This window comes from Episyrphus balteatus, chromosome 1 (genome assembly GCF_945859705.1).
Source record: "Episyrphus balteatus chromosome 1, idEpiBalt1.1, whole genome shotgun sequence".
NCBI classification, from domain to species: Eukaryota; Metazoa; Arthropoda; class Insecta; order Diptera; family Syrphidae; genus Episyrphus; species Episyrphus balteatus.
Window position 1 is genome coordinate 112,120,766 of NC_079134.1, and position 10,200 is coordinate 112,130,965.

At 31.3% G+C, this 10,200-nt stretch overlaps 1 protein-coding gene across 1 annotated transcript; it reads right to left on the reverse strand.

Annotated features, from left to right (window-relative positions):
• Positions 1-926: 926 nt before the first annotated feature.
• On the reverse strand, positions 927-9,522 carry LOC129905334 (enoyl-CoA hydratase domain-containing protein 3, mitochondrial). Its single transcript, XM_055980803.1, has 7 exons — positions 9,370-9,522; positions 9,183-9,307; positions 3,535-3,670; positions 3,281-3,471; positions 3,095-3,219; positions 2,873-3,036; positions 927-1,120 (listed from the first exon to the last, which is right to left on the reverse strand). The coding sequence occupies exons 1-7, from the start codon at positions 9,400-9,402 to the stop codon at positions 1,031-1,033; spliced, it is 864 nt and encodes a 287-aa protein (XP_055836778.1). The 5' UTR covers positions 9,403-9,522; the 3' UTR covers positions 927-1,030.
• Between the last annotated feature and the right edge of the window lie 678 nt (positions 9,523-10,200).

A 10,200-nucleotide genomic window follows, 5' to 3' on the forward strand; every position in this document is an offset into this window, starting at 1 on the left:
AATTTAGTCAACAACAAAGTTTTGGCAAAATTATTATATTATCATCAAAAAATCTTAATTTCTTATTTTTCATACCGAACTTTAAAGTAACAAACAAAAATGAGTTATAAATGCATTTACATAAAGTAAAATTCAGTTTTATTTGAACAATTTTATGAAGAAATGAACTATGTAAATAAAAATCAGGTCGATTAGATAATTCAACCTTCTTTCAAAATCACTTTATAGTTTGTTCCAATTTAAATTCAGTTATTTTCCAGAAGTCTTCAAACATGACGTTGCGAAAACGCAACGCTAGCCGGAAATGGGTTAAATAAAAAAAATTTTATTAAATTTTCAAAACCAAAATTTAAATTTATCAAAACTGATCTTGAAAGATACTAGGTCTGTTTAATGAATATGATCCGCCCAGAAAAGATCCGAAAAGCACAGGTTTGTGTGTTTCATGAAGAAATACCTTGCCACACACTGTTCTACAATCTGTCATTTGTGTTCCATGAAGTTTTCCAGCACAATCTAGTTCAAATTTTCCTGCTCCTACTTTTAAGGTAGAGTAAATGAGTGAAAAGTATCAAGCAGCACCTGATTTGTTTTATTTACACAAAAATATGAAAAGAATACAAAAAAATGGGAATTTCTTTAGAATCTTCTTAATATGAAGAAAAAAAATTTAAAATTTGAACAATTACATACATATAATTTATTTGAATGAAAAATCATTGCAAATAATTTTTGTGTCGATTTGAAATTTCAAAACTGATAGGCAACAGTTAACCCTGTAGAACATGAAGCTGTACTTTTTTTATCTTTTTTGTTTTGACACTTATTATTTTATTTCACAATCTTCTTGTTTACTTCTATGGTGCGGTTCCCATGACCGGAGATGTACATACAATTGTACATACTTTTACATATAATGACAAAAGTTGCAAAGAACGTTAAACTTTTATTAAACTCAACCACCTAGACAGTTTTTGTATTTACATGTCTTAAATAAATGCATTTTGAATATAATAAACTAAAATTTCACCTAGGAATGGCTCCATTTTGGTTTTCTTTTTTCCAAGAAGCTCTGGAGTCCTTCCTTTCCATCGTTAAGACCCAGATTTTCTACCATGACCTGAAAAGGAATACTTATAATCCAGTTTATAATTATAACACGGAGTGAAATCGGCTTTTAATTGGAGTGATTATTCCTAATAATCGGTGATTATCACCAAGTTTTGACCGTGGGGTTGTTTATTTCATTTGAGATTAATTACTTGTAAATTGGAGCAAAGCACCGGACTTTTCTACGACCGAGAGTGACATATACTATAACAACAAGTGACTCTACGAGGAAGCTACTGGTCTGGATGAGCACATGATTTCAGCGGATAACGAGGAAGAATTATTACGTGGCTAAACACCTAACTCAACCAACTGCCCAACTGGACATCCAGGTCTGAACTTCCCGGACTACCTAGCTAAATTAAGTTTATCGATGTGTCTATTTATTTATGTATTATAACTTAGTCATTGTTATTGGTTTTGCCCCCTATGTGGGGGTAAAACGTGCTATTACTATCTATAACGTTCCTATACCACCAACCTACAGTTCGAAATCAGCGCTGATATAATTCTTCTAGGCGCAGTGAAAATATATTTGAGTGAATACCCTAAAAAGCTTCTTACCCAAGTAACAATTCCTATCCTTTAAAGTTTTACTAATGCTAACAACTGTAGCTTCTTTAAAGCTTTAAAGACCAAAATTTGTCTTCATCTGGCAATAGTCGTTTTATTTTAAGTTATTTCATTCAAGTTCAACTGATTTATTTTCAATGGCTGAATACAATGGTGTAGCTGTGGCTGTAGCTTGTAGAACTGTCAAAATTTTACTAATGGAAAACCCTACAAAAGTTGGCGGCAGTTGAGCAAAACGTTGAGAATTCTTCAACTTGCGCTACAAGATACAGCCACAGCTACACCATTGTATTCAGGAGGTAATCACTTATTATGTAAAATAGTGTAAGGATTAAACATCAAAAACGATTCAAAAACTAAAGATTTCCTTAATTTTACAAAGATTTAACCGTTTGGGGAATTTTTTCAAAAAAATTTAAAATTTCAATTTCAATGTACCCTACGAAATCCACATGTGTGTGGTCTTTTGAAATTGAATTACTTTTACTACTGCAGTTTTTGGGCATCTGCGTGTACGAAGTGTAAAAGGACTTCTTTAGATATTCGGCATTAATTATTCTCTGGTAAAATTATAGGAACGAACGAATCAGAGAATTAAAGTGTATTTCTTTTGGGAGATGCAAAAAATATTCGAATTTTTTGACTCTTTGGAGTATGAAAAAAAAAGGTTTATCACCAACAACTTCTATGTATTTGTTTACTATCAACACATTATCTTTATTTCCTTGGGCCCCTGAAAGGAAAGATGACATAATATTGTTTGCCAGACCTATAATAATATGCCTTTTTATAAAAACAAACTTTATTTGTTTTTTGGGGGCCCTGTTTGTAAAAAAGCCCTCAAAAGATCGCTTGTTCTGTCTTAGAGTGCAGTTTTGAAACTAATTTATATTTCGAATTCAAAAAAAAAAAAATCCATTTGTCCGTACCTTAGGTACAGGCAACTACCTATTTTTTCTACTGCTTTGCTTATCATCAAGTTTATAACTAATTTGCCTAGATCTGATAATGATAAATATGATAAACATGCTCATTTAATTTTTGATGGCACTTGCTCAATCAAAGGCTTTAAAAAAATAACTGACTGGATATAACAATTAAATAACTCAGTACATATCTATCAGTCGGAATTACAAAACTAAAAATCCGTATAAATTCGCTCTTGCCGATTTCACTCTTCCGTACATACCTCAGAAGCTTTGACATAAGCATCAGATAAATTTAAGCCCATCTGCTTATAATAAAACTCTTTACCAAGTTGTATTACCGGACGACTTTTGCTTTTAATGGAATCGCATATTTTGTTTACTTCTTCATCTAACTTATCGTTTGGGGTAACAGCACTCACCAACCCTGGAAAAAATGTTATTTGTTATTACTTGAAGAGAAATCAATAATAATGTATAAATACCTGATATATATGCATCTTTGGCGCTTATTGGAAACCCTGTAAATAGCATATAAGATGATTTCATGCGAGGCATAACACGTGATATTGCAACTGCCGGAGTGTGACAAAATATACCAAAACTAGCTCTGTAATAATGATGAATTAATGTTAATTTTTTTTTTTTCTTGAACCAAAAAGTTAACTCACGCAGGGGTGGAAAAGGAACTCCTTTCTGTACAAATAATCATGTCACATGATGCTACAAATTGACAACCAGCGGCGGCGGCCAGGCCGTCAACTTTAGCTATTATTGGGACTGGAGCTCGTTGCATTTGATGAATTAGCTCTGCACACTTATCAAAGACTTTACGTTGACAATCCGAACCTTTTTCGGCTTTCTTTTGTAGATAAAATTAACAAAGATGATATTTGAAACGTTGTTTTATTTTAAAGAAGCTCACCAATTCATTTAAATTGTGCCCAGCTGAAAAAACTGGTCCAGTAGAAGAAATAACAATACAACGCAGAGATTTGTCATTTACATTTTCAGTTATTCCTTGAAGAATAGATTCCATCATTCCCATGGAAAGAGGATTCCTTTAATACAGTTGTTTTAAAAAGAAAAAACAAAACAAAAAACTTTTCAATACATTTTACAACTTTTTTTTTTTTAAATCGACCAAACCGGTTTATCATACATAGTATTTAAAAGTTAAACATTTCTTTCCATTTGTTTAAAGACTTTTAATGACCACGAGAAAACCTACAACATTATCTATTGTAATGGAAAATCTGGCATAAATAGACTTATCAAACGTATTCCGCGAATGTTTTTTTGAGAATCAGAATTGGTGAGCTGTTTTGTGATCCCAGGGCAAGGGCTTTCTAAGGCTTTTTCTCAGTAAAATACCAAAGGAAAGATCAAAACAAAATGGAGCTTGAAAACTTATTGATTTCACGGGTTTAAAATCGGGTTTTGAAGCTGGAAGCTTCTTTATGCTTGGACGGCGGGCTTTGGGCTTATTGCCATAACGCCAAGAGTGTCACGTCCGTCCTTCCTAAGTAAGAAAAATTACAGAATAAATAGGCTTGGTAATTTTCCCCGGGTGAATTCCTCAAATAATGCACTTGGGAGATTCTTAGGTGGTGGAAAAGCTTAGTGCTGAGTGGTTGGACCATAACAAGCTCAGAACAACAACTTTTCAGAACTGTAAAATAAGAGTTCCCGAAAAAATAAAGGCATTTTTGTAAGAAAAAGAAAAAACACTAAATTGTAATGACATGTTTTACACAACCGTAGTAAAAATTTCTGTAAAGAACGAATTACATTAAATTAGTTTTTAGCGTTCTGGTTAAGGAATTGTGACAAATTAGTGAAAATTTTGCATCGGTCATAATCATGTGGAAACCTACTGTATGTGTAAGTTTAATTGAATGATGAATAGATTTAATTTCTTACAACCTTATTTATTAGATTTCACTAAACAGCTCTAAACGGCCACATAGTTATACAATGCATTAAGTTTTATGTAGCCTTTATGCAACGTTACATAAATTTCTATTTATAAAACATTTTCTTAGCCATTGTAGTTATGCTAGGTTTGTGTCCGAATAAGTACTAAAAATGGAAAATTAGTACTTTTAATCACGACAAACAACTCCATATGTCGCTAAAATAACTCCATCTGATTCGAAAATAAACAAAAAACAAAAACTTGACGAAAGTTCTCGATGTCATTTATAGAAGAAAATCTCTCAAAAAAAAACACATTTCATTTGTTTTACTTGATAACAAATTGATCAGGAAAAAAATATCCAAATTCTTATTTTTTGTTTTAGTTGATTTCAAATTGTTCACTTATCTCCAAATGTAACCCAAAAAATAAATTCTTCAATGAAAAAAAAATGCTTTGTTTGTTGTTCTTTTTCTGAAAATTATGTGATGTTCAAATGACAATTAAGAAAAATATATTCTTATTCAGGCTTTAAACAACCTAAAAACGCGTTTAGCTTATACAACCTCTACGCAACGTTGCATACATTTTATAAATAACAATTTTCTGTTTAAGGACATTATAAAGAGTACATAATGCTATGCACTGTCTATGATGAGTTTGTAAATAGGGCTGTTAGTGTGTAAGGAAATATTTGGTATAAACAGGTTAAGTTTTCTTTAATAAAATTAAATTATCATTCCGAAGCATAAGCCGTTAGTTCCGGCTCTATTATTATTGTTGCGGTATAAGATCGGCTTTACCTAGCCATCATTTATTTTCAGGTTCAGAAGCCTAAATGCCTCATAGGTTAGTAGAAGAGATAGGGCAACACATGAGTCTGTTGGGTCGATTTAGTTCAAATTTGGTATGTGACGATGTACAAATACAAATCAGATTGAACAGGGCTTTGTGACTATGACATCGGCTGAACGTCATGATTAAGAGGTTATTTTTGCAGTCTTCATCTGGTTGCAAAGTTGTATCAGCCATCCGTTACCCAAAAACATTTCATTCTTTGTTCGTTATATCTTCAAATTTTATTAAAGGTATATAAGAGAACACTTCAAAACACATACCCAAAATATCGCCAAACCTTTTATGTATTATAATTTAAAATTATAAAACAAACTAACTTAAAAAAAAAGGAAAAATAATTGCTTACCTTTGTTCTCCATCGTTTATTTTGCATTTAACTGTTAAAGAACATTGAAGCATTAAAATTAAAGAACTTTAAAAAAAAAGATAAAAATATATACCTATTTATTAACAATCGCAAGAAAGAAATTGTTTATTTTGCACTTAACTGAATTGATTACGATATACTGCTCAAAATAGAATTGTGTCCTATGATAAGACTTAAATTTGCTCAGATAAAACCGTGTTGTTCTATTCGTTGAAGTTAAATAATACCTTAATTTTATTCATTTAATATAATTCAATGCCGATGTCACAGAACTCATGCATGTACTTGAACAACGACATAAGTCGCCTCTCTTTCTACTTAAAATACGGAGACCATTTAAAAGGAATGAAATTCAGGACAGAAACAAGAGAACATTTAACAGCAAAATAAAAAGTATTTAAGGGCCATTTGCTGAATCGAAACTTTAATAATTTATGTTGAATAAAAACTCTGATTGTCTTTTTTTTCCTCTGTGTAAACTGCCACATAAGGATTTATGTTGAACATAAATGCTTACGTTTCGACTCAGCAAACGACTCTAAATCTCTTCAAACAACCTGCAAGATTTTCGTTGACAACTGTAAAAGAAGGAATTGTTTTCCCATGAGCATATGCGTATTCATAAAAGTAAAACTAAGACCCATTTGCTCATACGGATCAACAGTGGGATTTAGGACATAGTTTGTTGTTCATGCAAAACGCTATGTGAAACCTAGCAGTTTATATTTCACTTAAATATTTTAGTATCGTATGAGCAAATGGGCCTAAGACAGACACAAATGACACAAGTACCATACATGAAGCATTAAGAACAGCGGTAGCAGAATCTTCATTTTAAGGTACATAAATACATACATATCCTATAAGCATGAAAAAAATAGTTTCTTAAAAGCAGCGAGTGTTACAAGTAAATAAAATATTGATTTGTGAAAGTGCAAACAAATAAAAATTAAATGGAATGGGGATAGATCATTCAAAAAAACCAAAAACCGTCCAATATTTATATTTAAAAAATGGATTTTTGGAAGTTTTTTTCAAAAAAGGGTAGCATCATCCAAATTTCGTGAAATGCATTTGCCATTCTCACTTGCGATGAATTTAAAATTTTAGTTTGGTTAATAATTTAATTTTATACAGGGTGATTCAGGAGTAATGTGCCAAAAAGCTAGAGCGTGTAGGTTAAGTGGAGACAAGAAAAAAACCGTATGGGAGTAGGGGGGTCTATTCCCCTTCGTTCAGCGGGGAGGGTCAATTTAAAAAAAATTGACTTAATTTGGAAAAAAAATTATTAAAAATCAACGGATACACCTACAATAACGTGCTATACCTCTTTATAAAGTCAAAACCCTAGTCTTTAATAACAAATTCAAAAAAAGCCATTTTATGGCATATTTTTGAAAAATTCATTTTTAAAATCAAAATTTTGAAAAAAAAATTGGAAAAAAAGTCAAACTAAAGCACTAATTTAGTTTTTAAAATTCGATGCTCTTATTTATTTTTAAACAAAAACAAAAAACCGGATTCAAAAATATATCATTCATTTCATTTTCGAGAAATTAACAAAAAACCAAAACTACTTTTTTTTAAAAAAAAACCTCTTTATTTTATGTTTTCTCGTTGATAAATAAATTTATGAAACATTAACCATTCGTCAATTATTTTTTAAACATTCACACTTAAATAAGGATACAATAAATAATTAATTAACCCTGAATTGATCAACTTTTTCATTGATAACACCTGAAAACTTACCTGAGAACTTTCTTACTATGTTTGGGGTGCTCGCCGCCCATGGATTTTAGATGTTAGGGCCTTAAAGCAATACAATTGTTTTATATTAATGAAAAACAATTAAATAATACTTGCCAAAGCAGTTCATACAAAAAAAGGACTTTTTAAATCATACTCTTGGGTTTTTAAAGGTTTCATGAGAATCATTTTTTCTTAGATGATATTTGAATTAATTTCCTTTGTATTTGCCTTTTCTTATCATCGACTTATCTTTTTGGATGTACATTATTATTTTTATACAATTTTCATTAAAAAATTGAGATTTTATTGCCTTAAGGCCCTTAAAACATGAAAATGTTCATTATTTCAAAAGCTGTTCAATTTTTGTTCAGTATTTATAATTTTGTTGAAACAAAACTAATTTTTGGAACAAAATGTTAATGCGAAAGTGTCCCAGTTTTCTGAATGTAATGTAAGTTACATTATGAAAAAAGAAACGATTTTAATCCTTGTGACCCTGAGGCTTTTGATGAATATCGAGCATTCAAAACTGTTTTTTTTTTTTGTGAAAATTGCACTATGGGAAAAAAGTCAGAAGAAAATAGTAGCCAGTTGGACGGGAAGTTTCAATCAAAAATTCAATGTGGAATTCGATTTGGATTTTAGGGAAGATTTTTTTACTTTAAAATAATGTTTTGACAAATGAAAATCTCAATAGAAGCAGGTTTTCCTTCTTAAATATGGATTTAATTATCTTATTATATGATAATATTACGGATGTTACCATTAATAGAAAAAAAAAAATGAAAGCGAACGAATAAACTAAATGGTGATGCTTAAATACTTACACTTTTTACTTTAATAATTTCATAAATAAGAATATTTTTTTTATAATATGTACCTCAATCTAAGAATATCAAAAAATAAAGAGTTTTTGATAAAAAATGGAAAAACATTAACACTGTAAAAAGTCCCCGAAGGAAGCATTATTTTAAAGACGCGTTCGATCACTTCGATCACTTTCGATCATTTCGAGTAAAGCTTCTTATAATGGAAATACCATGAAGCAAAGACTGAATCCTTGTTTTTCTTTTATTGAGTTACTTTTTGAAAAATAAGGATAGAAACTCGGTTACCTTTTTGTTTTAGTTCATTATTTATAATTTAAATTTATGGTCACCGTATATATACCGGGTATTTGCCCATCACTACTTTACTTATGCATCGGTGTTTTTTTTTCCTTAAAAAGTATCTTTTCTTATAGAGATCTTTTTAGTGATATTGGTCACTATTTTACCCGAAACTGAGCCGGTTTTCGGCGACGTGTGAAATGGCTGTAACAATGGGTTTCCAACATCCGGGTGACGTATACCCGGTGTGAAATGGTTCTTAGCGCCCACAGCAAGTTTTGGGAGTTGTATACGTCCTGATAACGAATTTAAAAGTCTGGCAACTTATATTCGCAGCTTAAAATAATTGTTTTTTGGTTGAGAGCTACTAATCGCATCGCCGAGATAAGAGTATTTGGTTGTATGTATTATGGTTACAGTGGAGGTATACCAAAGACCACTCCTAAAATTTGCCGGTAACCGTGTTTGCGTCACCGACTACCCGGATGGAGTATGAGAAAAACGCACATGCAGAATAATCCTTAATAAATAAGGCAGCATAGTTTGTAAAAAAAAGTTTTAATGTTTACCTTGTTTTTGGTCGATTAAGTTGAATTTCTCGTACACCATCGTTTTCTGAAATGATTGCTAGTTCTTCATTTCCAACAGGTGAGTTCGAACTCAAAGTATTTATTAAATTTCCACGTTTTAAAACCTAGAATAAACAAATTTTCAGTGAACACATATTCAACACTAAAGGATTTATTTCATCCTTACCGAAGAAAAATTCCTTGAAATAGAACTCAACATCTTTGATAAACTGATTACAAAAACAGAAAAACAAGAAGATAGCAAAGTGCAACCCAAACCAAAGTCAAAATAAAAATAACTTTTGTAGATATCAAATCACCTGACCAAAGATTAATTATCCAAAAATTCGCAAGCATCTGACGTCGTTGGTCGCGTTCAGGAATCTATCCTAAATTATCCGGATAAGTCTGAGAGCTTTTCTTGTCCTTATCTTTTTTGTTTCTCTTTCTTCTTTACAGAAAAAATAACACAATAGGTGTGTTTTTTATTACCACCGGTCTTAAGTGGACAAAAAAAACGCCTCGGGGCTTAACCTGAAATCTTGGCAGCACTGTATATTGAATGTTCCGAAAACAGCTGACACAACAAAAATTTAGAGTTGTCATATTTTTCGCTTTCGTCCTTTTCTTGTAATTTTCATGTATGTTTTACAAAGAGATACAGTAATGTATGCTAGCAAAACTATTTTAATACATTTTGTCCTTCCAAACGTCAGTTTTCACGTTTTTAAACAAATTTTAAACAATTTATAAAAAAAATTGTTTGGTAGCACAGATATAAAACTCTTCAAAAAGTTAAGCCCAGAGAAATCTCCGGGCTAAACAAGTAAGCCCACGGGGCTAAGGTGTTGTTGTATTTAACATGTAAATTGCTTAGCCCCGACTGCGTTTTATTTGTCCAGTTAAGCCCGGTGATAATAAAAAACACACCTAATAAACAACAACAAACATTCTCGCTTGTTCCTGCTTTGTCTGCTTTTACACGAAGACGCAAACGCAAAGCGTTAAACGCATCATA

What these genes read in the sequence shown, in the direction of transcription:
- LOC129905334 (XM_055980803.1), bottom strand. Translation starts at nt 9,402, where the DNA reads ATGTTGAGTTCTATTTCAAGGAATTTTTCTTCG. An exon ending in CTTAATCGACCAAAAACAAG is followed by an intron (nt 3,671 to 9,182) that starts GTAAACATTAAA and finishes ACTGTATTAAAG; the next exon opens with GAATCCTCTTTCCATGGGAA. An exon ending in CTTATGTCAAAGCTTCTGAG is followed by an intron (nt 1,121 to 2,872) that starts GTATGTACGGAA and finishes ATTCCTTTTCAG; the next exon opens with GTCATGGTAGAAAATCTGGG.